This window comes from Miniopterus natalensis, chromosome 11, assembly GCF_054644295.1.
Source record: "Miniopterus natalensis isolate mMinNat1 chromosome 11, mMinNat1.hap1, whole genome shotgun sequence".
Taxonomy (NCBI): Eukaryota; Metazoa; Chordata; class Mammalia; order Chiroptera; family Miniopteridae; genus Miniopterus; species Miniopterus natalensis.
The window spans coordinates 74,790,806-74,815,850 of record NC_142091.1 but is presented as its reverse complement, the minus strand read 5'-3'; the positions used below and the strand labels follow the sequence as shown (position 1 = coordinate 74,815,850).

General features: G+C 58.6%; 3 protein-coding genes across 6 annotated transcripts in view; 1 reads left to right on the top strand and 2 right to left on the bottom strand.

The window, feature by feature from the left end:
- The window catches only part of CHKA (choline kinase alpha), a 40,471-nt gene extending 33,283 nt beyond the window's left edge, over positions 1-7,188 (top strand). For all 3 annotated transcript variants that reach the window (XM_087822046.1, XM_087822045.1, XM_087822047.1), the window contains 4 exons: positions 112-220; positions 3,132-3,238; positions 4,808-4,889; positions 5,999-7,188. In XM_087822046.1, the coding sequence (XP_087678172.1) occupies positions 112-220; positions 3,132-3,238; positions 4,808-4,889; positions 5,999-6,058 (358 nt within the window). In that variant the 3' untranslated portion in view covers positions 6,059-7,188. The remainder of the gene's footprint in view (positions 1-111; positions 221-3,131; positions 3,239-4,807; positions 4,890-5,998) is intronic.
- Positions 7,189-8,801: 1,613 nt separating this feature from the next.
- On the bottom strand, positions 8,802-16,103 carry TCIRG1 (T cell immune regulator 1, ATPase H+ transporting V0 subunit a3). The gene is made up of 19 exons (XM_087822044.1): positions 15,874-16,103; positions 15,454-15,532; positions 14,374-14,594; positions 14,202-14,287; positions 13,761-13,887; positions 13,580-13,662; positions 13,310-13,403; positions 12,938-13,150; positions 12,145-12,289; positions 11,486-11,625; positions 11,253-11,410; positions 11,077-11,167; positions 10,524-10,642; positions 10,228-10,441; positions 9,850-9,975; positions 9,627-9,716; positions 9,437-9,554; positions 9,040-9,217; positions 8,802-8,958 (listed from the first exon to the last, which is right to left on the bottom strand). The coding sequence occupies exons 1-19, from the start codon at positions 16,027-16,029 to the stop codon at positions 8,880-8,882; spliced, it is 2,517 nt and encodes an 838-aa protein (XP_087678170.1). The 5' UTR covers positions 16,030-16,103; the 3' UTR covers positions 8,802-8,879.
- A 4,565-nt stretch (positions 16,104-20,668) lies between these two features.
- Positions 20,669-24,826, bottom strand: NDUFS8 (NADH:ubiquinone oxidoreductase core subunit S8). Of its 2 annotated transcripts, none has more exons than XM_016213425.2 (7): positions 24,781-24,826; positions 23,650-23,707; positions 23,509-23,559; positions 22,881-22,970; positions 22,617-22,789; positions 20,944-21,072; positions 20,669-20,859 (listed from the first exon to the last, which is right to left on the bottom strand). In XM_016213425.2, exons 2-7 carry the CDS (start codon positions 23,705-23,707, stop codon positions 20,728-20,730), a joined length of 633 nt encoding a protein of 210 aa, XP_016068911.1. In that variant the 5' UTR covers positions 24,781-24,826; the 3' UTR covers positions 20,669-20,727. The 2 variants fall into 2 exon arrangements, with proteins under 2 accessions (XP_016068911.1, XP_016068912.1); XM_016213426.2 differs by lacking the exon at positions 24,781-24,826 and adding an exon at positions 24,364-24,542.
- Positions 24,827-25,045: the final 219 nt, after the last annotated feature.

Below are 25,045 nucleotides of genomic sequence, written 5' to 3'. Positions count from 1 at the left end.
GGAAGTCTGCTCGTTTCTGGGAGGGATGCTCATGACTCAGCCTCTTTCTGTAAACAGAGCCTCATGGTGCGCAGGTTGCCTCACTCTCCGAATTTCTGACCTCTTTTTCAGGGGATTCGACATTGCAAACCATTTCTGTGAGTGGATGTATGATTATTCCTATGAGAAGTACCCCTTTTTCAGAGCAAACATCCTTAAGTTCCCCACCAGGAAGCAGCAGGTAGGGCTGGTGTGCATACACTGGCTGGTTGGTGAATTACCCATGTCAGCTTTATGTAGTTAGTGTTGGTTATATGTGCATTTTGAAAGATGCTCATTTTAAACTGTGTAATGGTTAGGCAAACGCTTTTGCTTTAAATGTTTTTTCATTAAATGTAAACACAAACATGACATTTGAGTCCAGCTCTGTGCCAGAGATACCTGTATTCATTCAGAGAGGAGCCAAGTCCCCTTTGTACTTCCTAGTTTTTTCCAAACAGCTCAGCCTCTGTTCTGCTTTCTGACTGCCTTCTGGAGATCACTGACCTCCCTCTGTTTCCTGCTGTGCAGGGAGGAGTCGTCTTGGGTAGCACGATGTAGTAGCTGCTGTGGTGTTAACTGTTCTCTAGCTTGTCCTGAGTTACGGGAGTCCAGTGACTAGGTTTTGCCTCCTGGAAACCCTTCTCTTCCATTCCTCAGCCCGCTGCTGAAGCCTGGGTTGAGGATAAGTAGGTAGCCAATGGAAGCAGACAGGGCTGGGGCAGTGCACGAAGCCCGCCTCCCCGCGCCTGCACAGGCGCAGCTCCACCACCCGCCCTCCTGGAACGTCCCGCCTGCTGAGAAGCATTCGCGGAGGCTGGGGGTGAGGACAGGGGTGCATTCAGTTGCTGCCATAGCCAACTGAGCAGGTGTTTCTTAGGCACCTACCCAGCTGAGTCAGGCACAGTGAGTCTTCTTTGTGGGCAGCCCACACTCTAGGGGCTGCCGTTCAAGTGCATGCAGGCTTCCTGTGGGGCCAAAACTGTGTTGCTCTCTTCTAGCCGTATTTTAAGGCTGACTATGAGGAACCTGGGTATGTCCAAAGTGTCCAGAATGGTCTGGACCTCAAGGTCGTGCTACATGAGAAGGAAGGGTGGGAGAAAGCCTGGGGAAGAGGGAACGCAGCACCAGTCTCCAGTATTCGACTTCTTGCCATGCTGAAGAGAAATCAGACTTCTATAAAAACCGGGTAGCTTTGGGGGTGAGGACTCTCCAACCGGTAAGGGGAGATCTTCAGCGCAGAGGCAGATTCATTTTAGTGGGAATTGAAGGCAGTTCTATTCCTTTTTTCTCGGAGGTTTTAAAAATCTTGCCGAGGTGTTGATCTTTGTGGGGTTACCTCATGAATGCAGAAAGGTTATGTCATGCTTTTCTGTCTCTAATTCATAATGAGATATTTTTAAATGTTAAACCATCCTGGAGTCGGCAGTAAGGGGATATCTTATTTTCTGAGTGATATCTGTTCTTTGAAAGTTTGATAGATTTTCGCAAAACAGTCTGGGCCCAGGGCTTTTTGGAGGGAGGGTCATTGATAGCATTTCATTAGGGCTCCGATCAGTTCAAGTCTTTTTGTTTTTTACCCTTCACCTGAGGATATTTTTTCCATTGCTTTTCGGAGAGTGGGGGGGGGAGGGAGTGAGAGAAAGAAACATGGATGAGAGAGAGACATCGACTGGTTGTTTCCTGCACACAGCCCCAGGGGCCGGAGCCTGCAGCTGGGGTACATGCCCCTGACCGGAATCGAACCCGGGACCCTTCAGTCTGCAGGCTGACTCTAACCACTGAGAAAAACTGCCTAGGGTTCAACTCAAGCTTTCTGTCTTCATTTGCCAGTTTTCAGCATTTAGTGTCTCCCAGAAATTAACCCTCCTAGTGCAGTGGTTCAAGTATGGGTTTTAAAAACTAATCAGTTTCCTCCTGCACACCCCCTCCCAGAGATCGAGCCTGTAACCCGGGCATGTGCCCTGACCGGGAATCAGCCTGCACCCTTTCAGTGCACAGACGACACTCAGCCACCTGCGCCACACTGGCCGGGCTTGGCACTTATCTTTTCTCTGTGGAGCTTTCTTCAGAGTGTCAGGCCCATCCCGGAGCCCCTGCCTAGGACAGTGCTTGAATTGAGGGACGCTTTTTGGTAGTGGAATGTGAAAGCTGATTTAAGAGAAGGAAGGGGGAAGAGGCCATACAGGGAGAGAAGGTGGAGGAAGAAGTGTGGGCACTCAAACTAGGTAACCAGTGAACAAGGAAGGGATGACCGACGGCCATTTTCTTGTGTACAAAAGAAAGCTCGGTGGTTTGCTGTCTTCTGTTGCCGTTTGATAGAGTATGAAATAACTCAAGAACCAGGGAGCTCCTAAATCCTAATGCACACATGGTCTAAATGTGCAAATCAAAATTAGACGTTGCCACTTTACAAGAAATAGTGGGTGAATAATCATGGCTGCTTAGGGGGGCCTTCACATTTTCTGGTCCAGCTCCCACTTTGAGGGAGCATCAAAACCTTAGAGCCACATACCTTGCATGCCTGTGGCCATGCTGGGGACTGGCTTACGCTGCTTTACAATCAGACGGTGGAAAGATGAGCATGGATTAGAGTAAAAAGATTCTAGCTAAATTACTTTCTCCAGAAGTAGCCTTAGGTTCCTATACCTGTTTGGTCAACAGTATGGCATGGAGCCAATTAGAACTGACTGTAACCCAGTGACTGCTGCTGAGGGGCACCTCCCAAGTCCCCCAGCCTGGGCAGAGTGGTGGTCCAGGCTCAGCCAGGCTTCCTCTAGGCTTCTCAGACGGGATCTAGCCCTTTGCGGTCATTTGTCTACTCTCAGCCATCAAAGCTTTTTTACCGTTCCGGTCGTATGTCTGCTCTCAGCCACCACAGCAAGGAACCATACGAATCTTAACTCTATTCATTCATGTATCAGTTCATAATTTCTCTTGTTTATCCTTCATAATCTTGCATGTTATGTATCACTGCTCTTGCAATGGAAATTAATTCCGACCAGTATGACACCCATGTCCAAATTTAATACGACCGCAAAGGGCTAGATGTGTGCGCTTCTGACAGCGTCGATTTCTAACCATCACTGGCCCTTACTTTTTTTTTTTTTTAGCTCCATTTTATTTCCAGTTACTTGGCTGCATTCCCAAATGAATTTGAAAACCTCAGTAATGAAGAAAAGTTCATTATAGAAGAAGAAATGCTGATTGAAATCAACAGGTAATTTTTTTCCTTTGCTGATTTGTAAAGAGCGCTTTCCTCTATGTAGAATTTGTTGGGTGCCTCCTGGCTATGGAGTATTTTAGGAGCTCTTAATAACCGTACCTCTCGAGGATTTGTACTCCATCAAAAACAGAGCATTGGTACTTCTCTTGGCTGAGTGTGTGCAGGTGTCAGCAGTTGAGAACAGGGCCTACACATGGACTGATGGAGTTCCAGACTAACCGTGTGTGAGACTCAGCTGGGCGAGGCTGTGGCCACCCAGGCCTGTGCACTCTTGTCTCTGGGGTTCATGGACTGGGGGTGCCATCTAATGATACGTCTTTAGAAAATAATTAAAAATTGTGTGTATTGGTTCTGAGTCTTTTTTTTTTTTTTTTAAATATGTCTTTATTGATTTCAGAGACAGGAAGGGAGAGAGTGAGAGAAACATCAGTGATGAGAGTGAGTCATTGATTAGCTGCCTCCTGCACACCCCCTACTGGAGATTGAGCCCGCAACCCAGGCATGTGCCCTGACCAGGAATCAAAGAGCGATCTCCTCGATCCTAGGTCGATGCTCAGCTGCTGAGCCACGCCCAGCCGGGTGATTCTGAGTCTTGCTTTTAACTTTTTCATTAGCTCTCAAAGCAGGGCTTGGAAAGTTTAAATTCTACAAAGGTCCAGACTTCTGTTGTTTCACTCACTTGACTCTTTAGACAAGAGGCCTGAATTAGTCTGAATCTTTGGGGTCTCCTAGAAGATTCTTTGGTAAAATGACTGTTGAAGTAACCTTGGCCCACCTTGCGCAGTGTGCCCCACTTCACTGATCACCTCTCCCTGGTTCACGTGTGTCCACACCCCTCACCGAGCACTGCCCTTTTCTGGTTCTTGACTGGATGGAAATCGAAGGGAGGTAGAGAGGCCCACACAGAAGGGGTAGTACCAGGGGACAGCGGTGGGTCGGGAACTGCCAGGAAGACAGGGCTGGGTTTAGTGAGGGAGCCAGAGCACTCATCCTCAGATGAGAGCTTTTTGTCATTTGTACGAGGCCCAAAGGTATGAATGTGAGGAGAATTTGGATTCTAGTGATGGGTATCGCGCAGCTTGGAGGGGTCACTGGCTCACTGTCCTGTGTTTGATTTCACTTCCTTGTGGGAGGAAGTGGTGAGGGCATCATCTCGCCTTCTAGAACAGGCTGTGAGCTATCAGAGGCCTGTGTTTCCTCTTGATGGTGATGGGGTGGGGGTGTGGGTGCTGTTCCTCACACACGGGCAGCACGGGGTCTCTGGGTGGCCCAGGCTTCACCAGCATGGCCACCAAGGCCTCCTGGTGAGCCCTGTGAATGTAGTCACGTGTGGGGAACAGGAAGTTGGGCATGGTCACACCTGCCAGAGGTGGGGAGAGGGCGGCTGTGGTGCTCCCAGTGTGGCCGTGGGACATAACCCCATGGAGTTTGCCCAGACAGATGGTTTGCGTCCAGATGAGTGGACATGAGTTAGGATGTCCGTCCAATAGAAGTGACCTCACCAGCCCTCTGATGGGGTCCCACACATCTATTCACGTGTGTTTCCTGCTTTTGTAATTACAGATTTGCCCTGGCCTCTCACTTCTTCTGGGCACTTTGGTCCATCATACAGGCCAAGATTTCATCGATCGAGTTTGGCTACATGGTAAGTTTAGAGGGTGGTTTTTCTCTTCTACTCCCCGGAGGAAAGGTTACAGTGTTTCGAATGCTGGTGGAGGTGATGGTCCCCCGTACAGCGGGTTACCTGGTCCCTCCCTGCAAGTTCCTGAACCAGGCACGTGGCACTGAGACAGCAGGCACAGCCAGGAAGCTGCAGGAGAAAGGCCACCTCATTTATGCCCCTCTGACTGAGGGCGCCCACCTGTGGAGGCTGCCGTTGCTCTCAGGGCCTGCAGGCCCTCCTTCCCTGCATCCGAAAGTGCTGTGTGGGCCTGTGGTTCTGATGGGCTGTAGAGATACAGACTTGAGAGGTATAGCCCCAACCTCAGTCTCCCCTGACATAGGGACACTGAGGGTAGTAGTGTGGGGTGCATCCATTACCACTCCATTCTCTGGCCTCCAGCCCCAACTTAGAGGTGGGAGCTGTGCTGAGTTAGACATCCTGCTTGTAGGAAGTTTGCATCACGCTGTGCTGTCATTTTTTATTTCAACCATAGGAACCGTCCTTGGCATAGACACTCATTACCCTCTATGAGTGTGGGCAGGGTGTCCTGGGGAGGGGGCCCAGAGGAAGAGTGAGTACCTTGCTTTGGGACAGGAGGTGGGAATTGACTAGTTCATTAGTTCATTTTTCCTCCTCGGACCTGTATTTCTGCTTCTAGGCAGAGGGTAAGGCATGCATAGGTGCCATGAGGCAGAAGAACTGGGGAAATTTGGATTTTTAAAGCAAATTGGAGTCACAGTCCAATGCACTGAGACCAAGTAGACTTTGTTCCATGTTTGGGAGTGCCCCGGGACCTTTTGCTTTGAAAGAGGAAGCTTTGTTAATATCCATCAGTCAGCGTGTTGAACACTGGAGATAAACAAGACGGGGACGGGGCAGTGCCAAATATGTAGACAAGGTCCTCTCTGGGTTGGGGGTGGCTACGCTGGCCATGGTGAACAAACTGGGCACCTTTAAAGTGAAGGTGTGGGGTGAACACTGCCAACAGCGCGAGATGTCTTTAGAGCAGATGAGCTCCTGGGCAGCTGAGCTGCGCTGTTGGTGGTCTGGGCAGGAGCCCCAGGTGAGGCTGCTGTTCCTGTATCTCCTAGGACTATGCCCAAGCGAGGTTTGATGCCTATTTCCACCAGAAGAGGAAGCTAGGGGTGTGACTGCGGGAGGACTTCATACACTCCATCCCTGGACTGCGTGGGGCAGCCGAGCCAGTGGGACCCTCTGCTCCGACCACTGTCCCTGCGGCAAGAAGCTGGGATGGCTCACCGCCGCACACAGATGTGTATGATATGAAAGACTATTAAAATTGAGTAACATTTATTTCATATCTTGTTTACGATTTCCTTAGGCCTCTGACATGAGCTCCGGCAGCAGAAACAGTTTCGTAGTGCAATAGTGAGATAGCTCAGATTCCTGTAGTCCAGAGCCGGCCTGAAGCTTGCTCGGACGTGCACACAGCCAGCACGTCACCGCGGCACTTCCGGTTAATGTTGATTTTTTTACAGGACTTTAATTACCCTGCTGGTGAGCACTGTACCTGGCTCTCTGTAGGTAACAATGTGTGTAGACACTGCTCATTCCTGAGAGTGGCAAGAGACAGGACAGACTGTGACGTTGCCCGTGGCCTGCCCACAAGTCTCCGGAAGCTGCTCCTTCACCCTTTTGTCCAAATGGCTAATGCTCCAGAAAGCAGACTGCACACAGCGGGTGCAAGCTGCTGTCTCCGTGTGATGACTGTAGCTCCCGGGACCTGCCGTGTGTTCTGTTGTCTGGACAAATCTCTCCCTAATGGGGTGTAACCTCTGCCATGCTCCCCTCACTGAATGTACTTTATTAACCCTGGCTCAGAGCCAGTGGCGGACCAGGGCCGCATGGGGGTGTGCAGACCCGTGCCTCCTGCCTGCTTCCCCAGGGGCAGCAGGGCTTTGTCTCCTCCCTGCAGCCTTTTCTCCTCGACTGTCCGGCCTGGAGCTGGCGGTTCTATGGCAGGACTGGCTGCCCCAGGGCCCCTTGAGAGGAACAGAAAACCCTGGCCAGGGCTCTCGGTGGCTGGCTCTCCCCGCCCTCACTGCTCCCTGACACCCCCGATGTCATCCTGGTGGGACCAGCAGCCTGTATGTGACATGTAGGGGTGTGGGTAGAATATAGCTGTGAAATTCATATATGTTAAAATATCCTTTGGGATAAAATTTTTTTTAACCTGAACTCTTATTTGAATTGTTTCTGTACATACATTTCTGCTACCACAGAGATTGTACTATACAAACAATAAAAAAATAAAAGCCCATCTTCGGCTGTCACCCTTGGTTGTGTCCTGAGTCGTGCCGACTGCGGGCCCCAGCTTGTGCACCAGCACCTGCGTCGGGGGTGCAGGCTGCAAGGGCACAGAAGCAACCAGCAGTGGAGTGGCTGGGAGGCTGGGCGCGGGGTCTGGGCAGGGGAAGACTTCCCATCGTTCACCTCGTAGATGTTTACAATTTAACCAGGTGAATGTGTTTTGATGTCCAAGCAATAGATGATACTGAGCTGCATGAGAGCTCACTTAAAGCTTCCAGCTCCTTCCTGTGCCCACAAGGCGTCTCCTGCATTAGACTGAGCAGGCAGCAGGCCTGTCCTCAGTGCAGGCAGCCTACCTGTCCATCACACCCGCGGGTACTCCTAGCGACCTCCAGGCCCCAGGAGTGCCCACTCCAGTGCCTTTGCATATACTGGTCCTCAGCAACCAGACCTGCAGCTCAGCTGCCATCCAACCATGTGTCAGCCAGCGTCTCCCTAGGATCATACCTGCCTCCTCACAAAACAGCGTCTGTCAGGGTCCCTCTGTCACCACCCTCACCCTGCAGTTCTCCCCAGGAAAGTGTAAGGCTGGGGCCTGAGCTCAGTCCAGATCCTTCCACAGCCTGAGTCCCACACTCCAGCTTTCTCTGTTCCTCACCAGACACTGCCATTGTTTCTGGGAGCCACGTCTGCCAGGTATGTGGGATTGCCACACAACCCTTGTACCCCAGCCTGGCATCTGGGGCCCTGGGGGACAGGCTCCTCCTGGCAGCTGGCCAGATGAGAGCCACAGTGATGGGGCCAGGCCACTGAGCTCACTGTGCTCAGGGCGTCTAGCCTCAAAGTGGCCTATGTTCCTGGGGGCTCAGCTATAGAAACTGAGGCCTCTGAGAAGCATCGACTGCCTCCCAGCTGGTGCTGGGACCCAGGCCAGAAACCTATAGGATGCCACCCCTGCCCCCCTCTAGCCAAAGGACAGGCCTGGGAACAGGACTGCCTGCCCAGAGAGACAAGAGGCCACAGCCTGCTGTGATGGGGAGGCGGGGCCTGGGGTCTAAACCTGCCATCTTCCTGACCCCTGGTGCTGTCCTGGCCAGCCGCTGCCCTTCTCTGCAGGATGAGGCCTCTGTGTATGACACCACTGCTCCCCCTGTGTGGAGTGCTTGGGGCCAGCGCCAGCATGAAGGATGGGAATACTGGCTGATTCTTGCCAGGCACCCCCCCCACACACACACCCATGGTATCCTGAACATTTTCTTACAACCAGTTTGCACACCCTCAAAGATGGGAAGCTCACCTCCCCTGGGAAGTAACTCATTCCGAGCTAGAATGTGCTGGGAACACCCCTCGGTCACTCACCCCAAGAATCTGGGATTGTTATAGATGGGCTCATGGTCCTCTCGAGGCCCCAGACAGTTCCTAGACCAGTGCCTCCCACCACCTCAGCTGTAAAGGAGGGTATAAGAGACAGGCATAGAGGCTGGCATGGGGTCCACCAAACCAAAAGAGGCTGACAGGCAGGACCAGCCCATGGCCACAGCCCAGGGCCGTGCCCCTGTGGTGTCCGCCCAGGCTCTGCCACACCAGCCTCCCGGCCCCTGCAATGCAGACAGGACCCAGACACAGTCCTGGACCTTTCTCTTTATTCCTTTCCTGCTTCAAGGCAGGCTGGGGGGGCACGGGTATGGCCACCTGCGAGCGCTACTCGTCCTCCACGGCAAAGGTGAAGGGGTTCAGCTTGTAGCCGGTGCCCGAGTAGAACTTGTTCTGGAACTCCACCCTGGGGTGAGAAGGGCCACTGGTGAGGGGAAGGCCCTGCACCCTGCCCCGAGCCGCCTGGGCAGCTGGCTGGGCCACTCACCAGTGCAGCCGCAGGGCATGTAAGAAGGCGGAGAGCCCCTCCATCACCAGCAGGATGGCCACGGTCATCACCGCGAAGGCGGCGAAGATGGGGACCAGCACGACGGCTGCCACACCCATCTCTCGGCCCATGCCCAGGCCCAAAGACATCACCATGGTCCACAGGACCTCCGACAGCTCTGTGGGTGAAGAGGGGGCGGTGGACACCAGGGGCCAGGGTGCCTCCCTGCAGCCTCAGCAGCCTGAAGCCCCCTTCTTGTGAGGCTAGCAGAGGACCTCCTCTTATGTCCCCACTTTACAGAGGGGGATCCTGAGGCCCAGAGAAGTGACGCGCCCAGACCACCCAGCCAGCAGCTTGCCCGTGGCCCGGCTGGCTGCCCACCACACTGGTCACTCACGGGCATGGGCCAGACTCAGGGCCCAGAGGCGCAGGTAGGAGGCCGTGTTGGAGATGCAGCCCAGGCAGAACTCGATGGTGTGGATGGCCTGGTGCATGAACACCTCGGAAAGAACAAACTGGGGGCAGGGGCGGCAGTAAGGGGCTGGCCAGGCGGCGGTCAGCCCCCCTCAGGAAGGCGCCACACCCACCTCGGCCTCCTGGAGGTCCCCTGGGTGCCCCGCCTTCTCCTCATCAACAGACGCATCGGGCGAGTCCAGAAGCCCAGGCTTGTCTTCGCCCTGGGGATGGGACGCAGGCACATCAGGCCCAGCCCTGACGGCCCGCACTGCCCCTTGCTGCCTGCACACGGACGCTCGCCAGAGGCTGGCGGGGGCCCCGCCTCCTAACGGCCCCCCCACACCCCACCCCTACCTGCATTTGGCCAGCCCGCCGCCGCCTCTGCCGGCGGTGACTCCAGTGAAGAAACAGGGGCGTGCCTAGCAGCAGGACCGGCACTGTGGCCAGGGCCAGGACCACCAGTGCAGACTGCACCGCCTCCTGCAGAGAGGGGCTCGGGTCAGGGTGCCCCCACAGGCAGCACACCCAGGGAGCCCGCGTCTGCCCCTCCCGCAGGGCCCCTCGCTAGGCAGGGACATCGCTGCGGAAGGAACACTCAGAAGGGCCTCAGGCTTCCCGCACCCACTGTGCCACCCCACGGGGAGCCTCACGGCCTCAGGCCTGCACCCCCCTCTCTCAAGAGGATCAGGGGCCAGGCCCCTGCAGGCGCTACCGCTCACCCGCCCCGCCCACCTGCGCCGGGAAGAGCGGCGGGTTGGTGGGGCTGCGGGAGAAGAGGAACATGTTGATGAAGTGGATCAGGATGCTGGGGGCGGAGGCGGAGTTGGCGGCCGAGACTCGCAGCCACTTGTAGGCGACCAGGAAGACCAGGTAGCCGAACAGGCCCAGGAGGAAGACCAGCTCGGGCAGGGTCTCCAGAATCAGCCGGTGCCACTGGCCAAAGTGTCTGGGGCGAGACAAGGGCCAGGTCACCGGACCACCCTGGCCCTGCAGTCCCCCGCCTCCCCCAGCACAGCCTGGGCTCTCACATGTGGTTGAAGACTCCTAGGACCACGCCAAAGGCCATGTGTGTGACCCCCAGGATGACAGACATCTTCATCTTGAAGGAGTTGAGGAAGCTCAGGTGGTTGAGGGACAGGCTCCAGATCTGCGGTGGCAGGAGGGGCAGGTGTCATGCAGGCGCCCTTCTGCCCTGGTCACTCTCATCACCCTGTTTGTCCCCCTTTGGGGCCTCAGCACAATCTATCACCTGCCCCCTGAGAGGCAGCAGGGGGCACTGGTTAAGAGCACAGATAGGGCCAGACAACCTGGCCCTCCTAACTGGGCGACCTTGGGTAATCTGTGCCTCAGCTTCCTCGTCTGTAAAATGGGAATGATGCTAAGGTATGCCTCGTGGAGTTGTCACAGGAATGAAATATAGTCACTGCACAGACAGGACATGCCTCTCTGCTTTGTGAAGTGGCTGCACGGAGGACCCAGCAAGGAGGCCCCGCATCCGTCTGGGGCCCCAAGCATCCTGCACCAGAACTGGGCTGCCCTCCTGCTTGCCCGCAGCACCCAGAGCCATCGGCCAGGACTCACGGGGTCGATGCCGAAGGGGTAGGGTCCCAGGAAGACGCCGGTGATGTTGGGGTTCAGGGTGAGCAGCGGGTGCTCAGCCAGGAACTTGTCACTGTGGCAACAGCGGGCAGGATGGTCAGGGCGGTGGGGACCGGGGGTGGAGGGGACTCGGGGACAGTGGGGCAGGCGGGCCTCACCTCCAGCCGGACTGGTTGGCCATGGCGGCCACGCTCCAGCCCGAGGGGAAGATGACCGTGGCGCGGCTGAAGCACTCGTTGTAGATGAAGCCGGTGTAGATGGAGAACAGGCCCATGAGCAGCAGCAGATAGCGGCCACTGAAGAAGGTCTGCCAGATCTGAGGGCGCCGCTGTGAGACAGGGCCCGCGCCGCCCCGCCCGCCCCGCCCGCCCCCCGCCTCCCGCACCCTCACCTCATTCTTTGCCGACTTTACGGCCGGCCGGTCCTCGGCCAGCACCATGGCCAGGGCGAAGAGAAACATGAGCAGCCCGTGGCCCACGTCCCCGAACATGACGGCGAAGAGGAAGGGGAAGGTGATGATGGTGTAGGGCGCTGCGGGACAGGGGCCTGCGCTCAGCCGGGCCCCGCAGCCACGTGCGCATCTCCGCAGAGACGACGTGGAGGCCCGAACCCAGGCTCTGGGGCGGCACCTGATTCAGACCTCCCCAAAACCACGATGTGGCCAAGCAGAACATGCCGCAGGCTCCTTGGGCCCGTGGCCTGCTGGTCCCCAGCCCTGACGACTGTGCCCCTTCCCAGTGCTGCTCTGAGTCCCACTTTTCAGGAGAGAAAACCGAGGCTCTGAGAAACTAAGGTGCCTATGGGGCTGAGTGAACAGGGACCTCAAACCCAGGCCCTCCTACTGCAGAGCCACTGCCCCGAGCTCAACCCCACGCCAGCTCCCTTGTAAGCTTCACCAAGGGGACGCTGGGGTTAACACCCCCAGCCCCCCACCCCTGCTCCACTGCACTCAAGTTGTGTGATGGGGAATGACAGGGAGTGTGCCGCTCCTCTCCAGAGGGCGGCACAGGCCCAATGTGAACGCCACCCTCCCGGCACTGTGGCTCTCACCGGGGTTGACCTCCTGGTAGCGGCCCACGCCGTAGGCGTCCACGATGCCCTGGAAGCTGGCCGTGAAGCGAGTGGTACGGATGAGCGTGGGGGGCATGTCCCGGTAGGGGATGCGGTGAACCACGGCGCTCACACCAGCCTCACTCTGGGGCACCCGGCAGGCAGGAAGGCAGGCAGGCACACAGATGAGACTGGTGGCAGGGCCTTCAGGGACCCTCAGACCCCCCAGGCAGACCCATATGGAGACACGGAGCACTGAGAGAGCTGGCTGGGTCAGTGCTGGGGATCCTGGGGCAACCCCTCCCTTCTCTGTGAAGTAGGCTGACCAACCCCACCTGCCCTCATTCAGGAGAATTTAGGGAGAGCCAGACACCAGCTGGCCTGGGAAAATGAAGTCTACCTAAGTGGCCCAGGAGAGGGAGCCCCATTGCCACCTGTGAGCACCTACCAGGCACCAGTAGCCTGTGGTGTGTTCACACTACAGTGACCCCTGGAGGCAGGGTCATTGCACCCACTTCACAGATGAGAATCCTGAGGCTCCCTCCAGTCTGCCCAAGGTCACAGGGCCAGAGCCTACAGAGCCTGGATTTGAACCTGGTTTCTGACTTAACGCCTATTGCAGTCACCAAGGTGCAACAGCCCACCCCAGGGGCTCTGGGAAGTCAGGGTGGACTCCCTGGTGGGGAGCGAGGCCCTGGCAAAGGCACAGCGCTGGAAACGGGAAGTGTGTTGTGAGGTGGACACAGGTGGCTTCCCAGGAGCAGGGGAGGGCAGGAGACCCCGACAGACTCACCGAGCTGTCATGCAGTGCCTGCTGCAGGGCGGGCAGGTCGCGTGTGGCGCACCAGGCCTCAGCAATGAGGCACTTGTACGTGGCACTAACGCTGCACTGGTTGAGGGCCAGGTACACAGCCTTCATCTTGCGGATCTGCACCTGCCAGGGCGGCAGCAGCCGCTGCACCCGGCCCAGCACCTGGCTCAGGAACCGCTCTGTTTCCCCCAGGACCTGAGGCCGGAGCGGGCAGTGAGGAGCAGGACAGGCCGGCTGGGGGTCAGAGGGGGGGCAGGGGGCAGGAGGAGCCAGATGGGAGGGGGGGACGGGCTGTGGGACAGGGCAGGGTGGGGGACGGGCGGGCACAAGGTCAGCCGGGCCACGGGCGCCCACCTCCCGCAGCTCCTGGCTCTGCTGCTGCAGCTGCTGCAGGGCCCCTTGGCGGACCTCCTCCTGCTCCTCGAACGGGAAGACGTGGCAGTGGAAGCTGGCAGGGAGGACGGGGACATGAGGTGAGGCCCAGGGGATTCCCGGCTGTGCAGAGGCTGGCGGCTGAGTCTGGAGGGAGCTCACAGGGCAGGGCAGGGACAGGGTGGGCTCCCTGGAGGGGACAGCAGGGGCCTGGGCACAAGGGCAGCGGGGGCCAGCCCCCCAGGGGCTCACCAGTCAGTGATCTTGCGGATCTTCTGCCCAATCTGTTCGCCCCAGTAGGAGATGAGGAAGGTCATCCACGTGGCAGGCTCGCCCTGCCAGAGCGGGGCCCAGGTTACCCTCAAGTCCCTGCTCTGCCCAGCACCCGACCCAGCCGGGGTGGCCCCCAGCTGGGGGACGGCGGACTGCTCACCGTCACTGGGTCCTCCAGCTGCTGCTCTGTCTCCCGGAAGCTGGCGATGAGGAAGCCACGGCAGGCCCTCCAGAGCAGGCGCTCCAGGGCGGCGGCCTTGTGCGGTTCCACGGCCCCTGCCACGAAGCTGCGGGCCAGCGGGGCTGGGGGGAGCCGCTCCTACCTCCCCCCGCACAGCCCCAGCCTGGCCGCCCCGAGGCCAGGCCCTGCCCAGGGTGGCCAACCAGGCACCCTGGCCCTGCCTCCAGGGAGAAGGCAAGAGCCTACCAGGCAGGGCCAGAGCTGGAGAAACCCCCATGAGTAAGGAAAATTCTAGGCCTAAGGGAGGAGGCAGGATGAGGGAGAGCACTGGACAAGGAGTCCAAGTTGGGCCTGGCCTGGCCCCATTACTCAGGGCCTCTGTGGCTGACAGAAAAGAGCGTGAAGCTGCCCCTCACTTACTTGACCCTCAGGTCCTGGTGTGGCCCCGCAGGGGACAGGAGCAGGGGGGTCCTTTCCGAGGGATCATCTGTGTGGGTGGCTGCCAACTAGGTGTAGAAAGGCACTGTGAGCTTGGGCTCAAATGAGGCCTGGCACCCCTCCCCTTCCCGTGCCCGCCTGGGTTGGAGCTGACCAGGGGGGCCTGGCCCTGGCCCAGCACGGCCACATGGAGCTGCAGCTTGTGCAGCTGGGCCCGCAGGGCCTGTTGGTTGCCCCGCACATCCCGGAGCTCCTGTGCCAGGCGATCAGTCTCCTCCTGAATGCGCAGCAGGTCGCGGGGTGGGGGTGCCGGTAGCCCACCCTCAGGTGGGGGCAGTGCCAGCCCAGCCCGCCGAACCTCCTCCTGCAGGAAACCTGGTGCAGAGGGACAGGCGTCAGGAGAGACCACACAGGAGGCCCCACCAGCTAATGGCCACTGTTAGCTAAGGGCCGACTAATGTCTAGGGGATCCCAAGTGCCACCCCAAACTCCACTGGCCATCAGCTAGCTGATTCATGGAGTCCAAGACCCCCAGAAAAAACCCAGGCCACACTTCTATCCCCACAGGTCTGCTCCCCTCCCTCTGAGCTCATCAGATTGCTCTCCCTCTCCATTCCCTTGGCCCCTGCCCAGCCCAGAGCCTGGGTCCCACAGTGGTCTTCTAGGCAGGTGGACCCTAGCATTGCAGGGCCTGGGGCGTGAGCTTGCAGGGAGGCCCACACAGCATCCGCCTGATTACTTATAAGCTATCGGTCAAACTCTCAAACCATTACAGTGTGCTCGATCCCACCCTGAAGGTTTCTCCAGAGTGGCACCAGAGCTGAGGTCCTGCTTGCCTAGGTCTAAGAAGGAGCTGCTCCCTGGGGACACCTGACCCTAGATCCTGGCCTCTGCCCACCCCAGTCCATCTGCAGCAGAGAAAACTGTTCATACTTAGAAACCACTGCAGCTCCATAGGACCCTCCACACAGTATTCAAGGCCGCTTCCAAGCCAGCTCTGGCCCAGGGCCTCTGCTCAGCTCACCCAAGGCTGCTCTGTTCCCAACAATGGAGGAATCTGTTCCCAAGATCAGTGGGATCCATTTCCACAGATCCCAGCTGCCCTCTCTTAGCTCTCCGGGGCCCAGCCTGGACCTCCCTTCTCTGTCTTCCATCTGGGTAACAGACTCTCCCTTTCAGATCAAGCTCCTCCTCCAGGAAGGCTGCCTGGGATGTGGGCCTGGGGCCAACTCACTGAAGGTCTTCTCCAGCTCCTCACAGCGGCGAACATCCACCACAAAGCGTCTCTGGAAGGCACTCACCGAGGCGTTGAGCTGTAGTTGTTGTGTGGAAGGGTCAGTTTTCTGGGGTGGGGGCCGCAGACTGTAGCTGACTCCCCCCAAAAGGTGCTGTGAACACCATGGACCTCCAGGTGCCCAGCTGCAGACAGACCAGACCCCATATGGCAAGGAGGGCATGGTAGGGCCGAGGTCTGGCTCAACTCAGACCATGTCAGGGGGACGTGACCCGTGAGAAACCCAGCCTCCTAAGAGCGCAGCATCTACGGCAGAGGCTGCGGGACCCCAGCAGGGCGGGCGCCATTGTGAGGGGAGAAGGTCCAGCAGCTGGGATGCCTAAAGACGCGGTCCCCTCCCACGGCCTACAGCCCACTCACGTCTCGGAACTCCACGAGGCCCAGCTCGCCCAGCTGGCTCACGCAGGTGTAGGCAGCAGCCGTGGGCAGGAAGAGCTGGACCAGCGACACCTCCTCACTCCGGAACATGGAGCCCATGGTCCTGCGGGGCAGGCCACAGGTAGGAATTCTGTACATCTCGGCTCACATAATCCTAGAGATCCTGCTACCACCCCTCTCCGACAGATGGGGAAACTGAGGCCCAGGAAGGCTCGATGGGGTGCTGAGGTCACATAGGAAGCAGCCTGGCCCACAGCCCAGCTTCAAGCTCTTTCCTAGCTGTCTCTGGCCTCTCTGAGACCCCTGCCCTCCACTCCTGGTGGATCCTGGTGACACTGGCTTTTCTTACACCTGGCCCCTGCTCCCATTGTCCCTCCTGTGTGACCTGCCCTAACCCTGGATCCTACACATCCTTGGGGCCCCAGGCCAAGGGTTGCCTCCAGCAACAGCTTCCTGGCTGCCACTGGTCACTAGCCCTTGTCTTCCTACCCCAGGGAGAGTCTGTGACAACCGACATGGCTGAGGTTGGAAGCCTGTCCCCACAGGCAGCTGGAGCCCTCCCCCTTCCCTGCGATGTCTGTGTATCCTAAGGGGATGGGCCTGTTCACTGGGTTCCCAGGGCAGAGAGAAGAGGGGGACACTGATGAACGATGAAAGGGGGACGTTCCCTGAGGCCCGGGCTGCCTGGCAGCAGCCATTGTGGGTACAGGCGGGAGCAGCCTTCCAGATGTCGAAACTACTGAAAGTGAAACTGTGCTAACTTCAAAAGCAGCCGGAAGGGTCTGGCAGGGCCTTGCTCAATTGCCCGCAGGGGGAGGGCCATGGTGGCCTCCAATGGGCCCTGCAGATGGCTCTGCCCACAGGCCAGGGCTCCATGGCCACTGTTCTTGGCACCCAGGGCCAGCCACTTCCCCTCTGTGAGACTCAGTTTCTTTAGCTCTCAAACTAGGGGGAGAAGGGGAAAGGCATGGGTTAGGGCCCCACCGAGGATGAAAGTTAGGCGCTAGAGTGCCAGGCCTGCCGTCTGGGGCCAGTGCAGCTGGTCACTTCCTCCCCTGGGGCCTGGTTTACTTAAGTCTAAATAGGGAATGCAGCTCTGTCCAGCCAGGGAGAGAAGACAATGCCCTGGAGGCGGCCCAAGGCTGTAGAAGCTCTGGGCCCAGGACAAGGATGGGTGTGGAAGGTGCTGGATTCCATTCCCAGAGGGGTCAGGGACCATAATGTAGGAGCGCTGCCCAAGCTGTGATTGGCTGTGTGACCTTGGGGGAGTCTCTCAACCTCTCTGAGTCTCCACTTCCTCTTTGGGTAAATGGGACTTGGCCACTCCCAGCAGACAGGACCTGGATGGGGAAATGATATAAATAACCAGAGTCCCGATGTAATCGCTTTACCCATACTATCTCATTTAAACTTAACAGCAATCTTGAAGGGAGAGGGTGCTGTAGCCTGTTTTATGGACAGGTCACATGAGAGGTGAGGTCCAAGATCAGATAGTCAGCAGGTGGCCAAGTCAGGCAGGAGCCAGGCCTGGGGCTGAAGATTTGGAAGTCCCAGAGACAAACATGTTCAGGGCTGTTCTCTGCCCTGGGCATCTCTAAACGTTGGGCTGGCCAAATGCAGGGCTGCAGGAAGCCAGGTCTGGGGATCCATGGGGTGCAATGGCTCTGAGCAGCAGTTGTGACAAATACAGCCTGTTGGCCCTGACTCAGGGTCCTCAAGACTGGGTACTTCCCTGGTTGGGACAAACTGTGGTGGGCATGGATACGTGGAAACCCAGCTAGGCCCCCTTCCCTAGCCCACAACCTACCACTCATTCTCCTGGGCCCCTGCGGGAGCCAGGGGCCACCCCAGTCCTGTTTAAGGAGTAAATGAAGGTGCCTCTGTGGCCTGCAGGGCCCAGCCCACCCCTCACTCTGTGCCCCTCCTCTCTTCCTGGTCCCTTGGGAGGCTGGAGGCTAAGGCCTGCTCCTCCAGGAACCTGCCAGATCTCCTCTGAGCGCCCGGCTCAGATGATGAGCTGGGCTGGAGGACAATGCCAGCCGGGTCCTCCACTCCAGAATGGTGGGCTCTGGAGTCAGAATGACCCCGCTTGCCTCTAGCTCTGCTTCTTCCTACTTGGGTGGGTCTCAGCTTCCCCATCTGCAGAATGGGTCGCTCCCTCCGGGGAAGATGCAGCAGAGAAAAGCTCGGCGGGCCACCAGGCCTGGCAGAGTTGGGCTGGGCAGTTGTCGGCAGCTGTTACCCCCCTCCCCCCTCCCCCTCGCCGCCCGTGGCCCCAGCGAGGCCTCACCCCCGCGCGGGCACTCACCCACCCCGGTCGCCCGCACAGGGCGCTCGCTCGCTCGCTCGCGTTCCGGGCTCTGAGCCGCGCGCAGCGGCCGCGCAGCCCCCTCTCCTCGGCAGGGCGGGCGGAACCGGGAGGGGCGGGGCTTGCCCGTTAGGCCCCGCCCCCCGCGTGGGCCGTGCCTGCGCCGGCTCGGCTTCCTCGCCCGAGGCTGAAAAACCGCGCGGGGCGCGGGGCGCGGGGCGCGGGGCGCGGGGCGCGGGGCGCGGGGCGCGGGGCGCGGGGCGCGGGGCGCGGGGCGCGGGGCGCGGGGCCCTGGGCCGCGAGGGGGACGCACCGGGCGCCCACCAGGCACGTGCACGCGGCGGGGCCGGGGGAGGCGCCGGGCCCAGGCGCATTCTGGGGGCTAGAGAGTGGGACCCCACCACCTAGAGGGCTCCTGGGCCTGTGGCTGATGGGACCCCAACACCCTCAGGCCTGGGCTCCAAGATACGCGTAGGGCCCAAGACCAGCACGCGCCCCACCCCTCGGACCCCCTCCTCCTTCCGTGAGCCCCAGTGGCGCCCGGTCCGTACACCCTCCAGCCTTTGACCACCCAGGATGGGGCCGGGCAGGCCCCGCGCTCCGTGCCCCGGGTGGATGGCTGCCCTCTCTGGGTCTCTTTCCTCAATGGCAGCAGGACACTGAGGGTCAGGCCATGGTTGTGTGTGTGCCGGCTAATGCTCTGCGCTTAGCTGTTGCTCCACCCGCTGCTGGGGTGGCCCAGGGACCTTGCTGATTCCTCTCCAGGGGGGTTTGTCTTGTCCCAGCACCCCTGAACTGGGGCTCACAGCTGCCCAGCTGCCAGCACTTTGGACAAGCCAGGACAGTATCCACTTGGGGGGGGGGGCTCAGCTTTGGTGATCCTTGAACCCCACACTGCAACATCCTAGGAGGGGTATGGGAGGTGAGCAAATGGAACCCCAGAACCGGGACTGGAAACTGAGTCACAGCCAAGGTCAACACCCAAGACAAGGGGGGAACATGTTCTGGAACATCATAGGGCTGTTCCCAGAGGGGACCCTCAACACAAACTGAGCAGCAGTGTGTGGGGAGGGGGGTCTCAGGCCAATACTGTGGGTGCAAGGGAAACTGGAACTCTTATGGAGTGCCAAAACGGCATTAGAGCTTCAGTCCTGACACAGGAAAATACCTCTGTTAGTAACAACCACGTCAGGAGCTGGATCAGTCTGAAACATTTTATGCAAGTGTTCTAGTTATGTGTGTACTAATATAGGCTCCATGCCAATTCACTAATGCTGGTTGTCTTGGAAATTAGAATAGATTTGGGACTTTTAAGTTCGCCTCTCGTGACTGCCTGTTTGCAGTGTTTGGCCACCAGGACTAGTAGTGGGCTGGACTTGCAGACACTTCCTGGGCTCTGGGCATCCCTTTGCATCCTGCACTTCTCACTTGTGTGCCATTCCTTGGGCTATGGGGGCCCCAAAGCCGTGGCCAGTGGTGGGGTCCACCCTGGCCCAGGGGTCAGCAGTGACCTGGGAAAAGGGGCTTCCTGGGAAAAGGCTGGGGAAAGACTGTTTCTTTGCTGCAGACCTTCTCAGAGCCTTGACTGTGCTAACATGCAGTGTCTGTCCCAGAGTGGAGGGCACTTGGGGCATTTCCCACACTTTCTGATCCACAGAACACCCTCCCACTTCTTCCCATTGGGAAATTAGTGTTTTATAAAATGTACTTTTGGAAATGATGGAGAAGGGGGACTGAGAACTCTTGGACGGGAGTTAGTTTTTTCATTGGCTATAAGCTGATTCTGAACAAGTCACTTCACCTCTCTGAGCCAGTTTCCCCACTACTGAGAATATACGGAAGTCCTTTCAGTGCTTAGCATGAACTTCAAGGGGGCTCATTTTGCCCATTCCACTGGCACTGGGCTTGCAAAGTGGTGTGGGGACCACTTTGCTGGGGTCGCAAAGCAGGAAGTCCTGAGCAGAAGCTAACTCGAGGAGAAAAGGGGATGTGGCTAGAGGGGAAGAAAGGCCAGCTCAGGGGCAGCAGTGCCTGTGTCACCATCTTGTGACTGTCACCCCCAGAGATAGCTTCCCCCAACCAACAAGGGTGACCTGGCTTTTCTGAGTTTCTGTCATTGACGTACTTCTGCTTGAGGCCTTGCGAGGCTCTATGTCTCTAGAGCCTTAGTTGTGGGTGGCCCTCAGGAGAGGGCAGGTCAGGACGCAGCCTCAGCCTGTGGACACCCAGGATCCTGGGAACCGGAGCTGACTGCCAGCCTGCTGAGCCCTGGGGAAAATGCCTGGGAAGATGTGTGGTTGACAGGGCTGCTGTGGGCTGGAGCCCAGCCCTGGGGAGGGCCTGACGGTGCCAGAGGCCCACAAGAAGGCTGGGCCAGCTCAGCTGGGTCCACTGAGGCAGCCGGTGGAACCCACAGGCTGCGGTCAGGCTGCAGCGACCCTGGCTTGGACAGCAGATTCATGACAGAGGCGGTGGGGGTCAGAGCTTCTTTATTGGCAGCAGGGGCTGCGGGCCAGCTGGGTGGGGCGTCACCGATAGAGATAGTCGGCCTGGATGTTGGCGGCGATCTCGGCTTCCCACTTGTCCCCGTTGTTCAGCAACTTTTCCTTGTTGTACAGCAGCTCCTCATGCGTCTCCGTGGAGAACTCAAAGTTGGGGCCCTGTGGATGGGGTGCAGGCATGGCCATGTCAGACCTCTCCAAGGAGCCTCTGCTCCGGCCTCCCCCACCCCAGGGCCCACTAACCTCGACAATGGCATCCACAGGGCAGGCCTCCTGGCAAAAGCCGCAGTAGATGCACTTGGTCATGTCTATGTCATAGCGGGTGGTCCGGCGGCTGCCATCGGCCCGTGGCTCAGCCTCGATAGTGATGGCCTAGGGAGTGGCACGAGGAACTGTCACCTGCCGGCCTCACCCAGCTCCGAGCATAGGGTCCAGCCCTCGCTGCTCATTTCCACCCCCCTCTGAACATGCCTGCTCCCTTCTAAGTCCCATGAGGGGAGGGCTGTCACTGGCTCTGTTTTGGCAGCACCTGGAGCCCTGAGGGGTCCCAGCCTGTAGCTGGTGCTCAGTTCTCCTCCCACTTATGTCTAGTTTTCCCCACTTGATGGACGAGAAAACAGGCTCAGAAGGTTGAGGGGCTTCCCAAAGCCCCACAGCAAGTGAGGGGCAGAGCCAAGGCTCGAAGGCCAGTCCTTAACTCTCAGTTCCTGGGTACAGCCTGTGCCAGCTGAGGAAATGAGTGGCCTATGGCCTCCCACAGCCAGGGGCACCTTCAAAGGCAGTGTGGCAAAGGCCCTCACGTGTCCACCACTCACAATTGGACCTCTGGCTGGTAGCTTCATCTCTTTGTACCTCAGTTTCCTCATCTATAAAAATGGGGACAGCCCTGGCCAGTGTGGCTCAGTTGGTTGACTGTCATCCCGTGCACCAAAGGTCACAGGTTCGATTCCTGGTCAGGGCACATGCCCGGGTTGCAGGCTCGATCCCTGGTAGGGGACGTGCAGGAGGCAGCCAGTTAATGTTTCTCTCTCTAAAAATCAACAAAAACACATTTAAAAACAAGGATAACAATCTCTGCTTCCCCAGAGTTGTTTAAAGATTAGTCATTAGCCTGGCACGGTGCCTGGTCCGTGGGCACTGGCTCCCCAGGAGCCACCACTGTTGTTATTGTATTGAGGCTTTCTTATGTGCTCCAGTTAGGTAGCTGGGCTGAAGACGTCAAGGCCATAGACTGTGGCCTGCAGGGCCTGGGAACGGTCCAGGAGACGTGCTAGGACTCAGAAAGGCGCTGTCCTGAGTCATGGACATGTGCCCTGGAGCTGCCACTGGGAGGGGATCATTGTGCCTGCTGCGGATGCCACAAGTCTGTCTACCAGGACTGTGTCTTTGTTTCTAACCTAACAGGCCCTGACTTTGGATGGTCCATGAGGGACCCTCCAAAAGAACCAAACACTGGGGTTCAAGGGAACAGTAACCAGGAGCAGCAAGGGCCTCGATTGTGGTTTGTGTGTCCTTGGGTCCGGTCCTGTGCAGGCACAAAGGCAGGGCTCCTGAAACTGCTGCTGTGTCTGGGGAAAATGGAGACCCTTGGGTGCCACGCAGTGGCTCACAGGCCTGAATGTCACATCCCTGACCAGACCTCCAAGGGCAGGACCCACTGGCATCACGTGGTCTGCACAGGGGGGAAAAACCTACCCGATGACTCACTGACTCTGAGTTGGCCCCAGCAACAAGACCTCCAGGTTCTCATTCACAGCGGGAAGTAGCTGAGAGGGAAAGGGAATTTCCTGGAGACACACCCAGTGGGGGCCAGAGTTCTGTCCAGGGCTGCCTCGCTTCCCTCTCAGTAGCAGGCTGTGGCCTCTGTCTCCCAGTGGCAGGGGCCAGGTGGCGGTCAGTTGGGGTCAGGGGCTCACCTGGGCAGGACAGACAGCCTCGCAAAGCTTGCAGGCGATGCAGCGCTCCTCCCCGGATGGGTAACGGCGCAGTGCGTGCTCCCCACGGAAGCGTGGGCTCAGTGGGCCCTTCTCAAATGGGTAGTTTATGGTGGCTGGCTCCCGGAACAGGTAGCTCAGGGTCATGCCCAGTCCTGTGGGCAGCATAAGCATGGTGGATGAGACCCCTCATCCCTGACCACTGGTGCCCACCCTAACCCACCTGGCCCTCCCACAAGGGCCCACCTCGAACGAGCTCAGTCCACAGCAGGGTTTGAGCTGCCCGGTCAGTCACTGACTTCATGTCCATCGAGGGCTCTTGCAGGTTCACATACTCTGCAGGGGAAGCAGGCAGAAAGGCCACGGCAGTCGGTCGGTCTCAGAGCCTCACTTCCCCCCCAAGAATGCAGCTCAGGGAGATGAGGCCCCCACCCCTCTGGCAGGTGCAACAGCCCTAGGGCTTTGTTCATTCACCAAACCTTCCCAAACTGGGCCTCTGGCCCTGGGCAGTCCTCGCTCACTTCTCCCTGTGCCTGTGTGGGCACCTGATCCCAGAAGCTGAGGGGTATGGGAAGGGGCTGAGGCGCAGGGGGTCCTGACGAAGAGACACGGGTGCCCAGGGCTCACACCTGGCAGTCCTCTCCGCCCCACACAAGGGAGCTCTGAGAGCACACTGTGCAGCCATAGGCCAGGCCCCCCACCCCCTGCAACAACACTGTTCCCGTGAATCATTCAGTCTTGACCATCACCCTTATTTTACAGAGTGGAAACTGGGGCTCATAGAGGGGAGATGCTGGCAACGCCAGGCCTCCTCCCCTGCCTCTGGCAGGGCCTGATCAGGAAAGCCTGTGGCTCCAGGAGCCCTGGGACTCACTGTAGGTGGCTGCCACTGCACTGCTGTGGAGGCTCCGGGCACTGGGATGCCCTGCAAAGAAAGGGGTTATGCTGTGCAGCTGCAGACTCAGGCTGGGACGCTGGGTTGCCCCATACCCAAAAAAGGCTCCCTTGGTCCTACCTGCACGAACAACCTGAGCCAGGGCCCGAAGCAGCATGGGTGTGGTCAGGCAGTGCATCTGTGGGCATGAAAAGGGAGGAAGGTGTGGTGGATCCCAGGCTGGCCCCCCAGAACTCTGGCTCTGCAGAAGCCCTGACCCTTGTGTCACCTTGTCCCCTACTTAACCCCATTCCGGTCAGAGGCACAGATGTCCTTCCTGTCCCCAGGTGTGGCACCTCTCAGCCTGCCAACCTGACTCAGCTAAGCTTGAGATAGATCCCAAGTTCTATCTATCTCATCTTTTAAGAAATCTTTAAAACCCACCCGTCCTCCCTCCCCGACCAGTGCTCCTGCCTCCCGCCTCTCCCCTCCTGTTCACCCTCCCCAATCTGACCCGAACAACACTGCCAGCCGCCAGCCGCAGGGACTGCAAGCTCAGGGCACCAGGCACTGTGCTGGGGCCACATACACTGTTATCTTCTCCTTACGGAGGACCCCGTGAGAGAGGCACAGATGAGCAGCTGCAGCTCGGCTGTGCTAAGTGACTTGTCCAAAGTCACACACTTGGAGGTCGGGACCAGGGCCCGAACCCAGGCCGGGCCCCTCCCTTTACATCCCCAGCTGGAAACCCTCTAGAGACTTAAATAACCCTCAAGATCAAATTCCTTTCCCCAGCATCAAGGCCCTTCTGGAGCTGTCTCAGGCGGCCAGGTGACCTTGGGCAGGTGGAGTCACCTGGCGTGTTTTCTCGTAAGAGAAACGGGGGGCAGCATAAGAACGAAGGGAGCTTCCACATGCCGAGGGTTCAGCCCAGAGCAGGGCACTCGGCCGGAGGCCAGGACAGTGCCTCCCGTGACCTCTAACGGGTCCGTGTCTTTTGACCACCGACTTCAGCGCCAGGCGCCCAGCCCAACATCTTCCGCGACCTTCCCCGTGACCTCTGACCCCAAGGACGCGGGCGGCGCATGCGCTCTGAGGACGCCGGCTTCCAGGTCTCTCGGCTGCACGCTCAAGGGCACAGGGACCGCGGGTCCTAAGCGGGCCGAGAGGAGGCCCGGGCGCAGAGCCAGCGAGACCAACAGGGGCCCCGCACTCGCTCCCGACGCCGCGCAGCCCAGGCCCGGCCTCAGCAGTGGAGCCCCGGACACCCACCTTGAAGCGTTGCCGCTCCTTCCCCAGCAAGCGGCCTGCTCGCGGAGAGGCGGAGCTTACACCCTAGGGCGCTGCCATTGGCTCGGCGGGCCTCGCCTTCCCCGCGCTGACGCTTCTTGCTGTGGCCTGATTGGCCAGTGGCGCAACCGAAGAAGGCGGGAATGCGGGAACACCTTTCCTCCGATTGGCTAGGGGGAGAGCAGGCGCTTGAAGTTAGGTCCAGCGCCGCCATGTTGTATTGGAGAAGCCAATAAGAGAGGAGCCT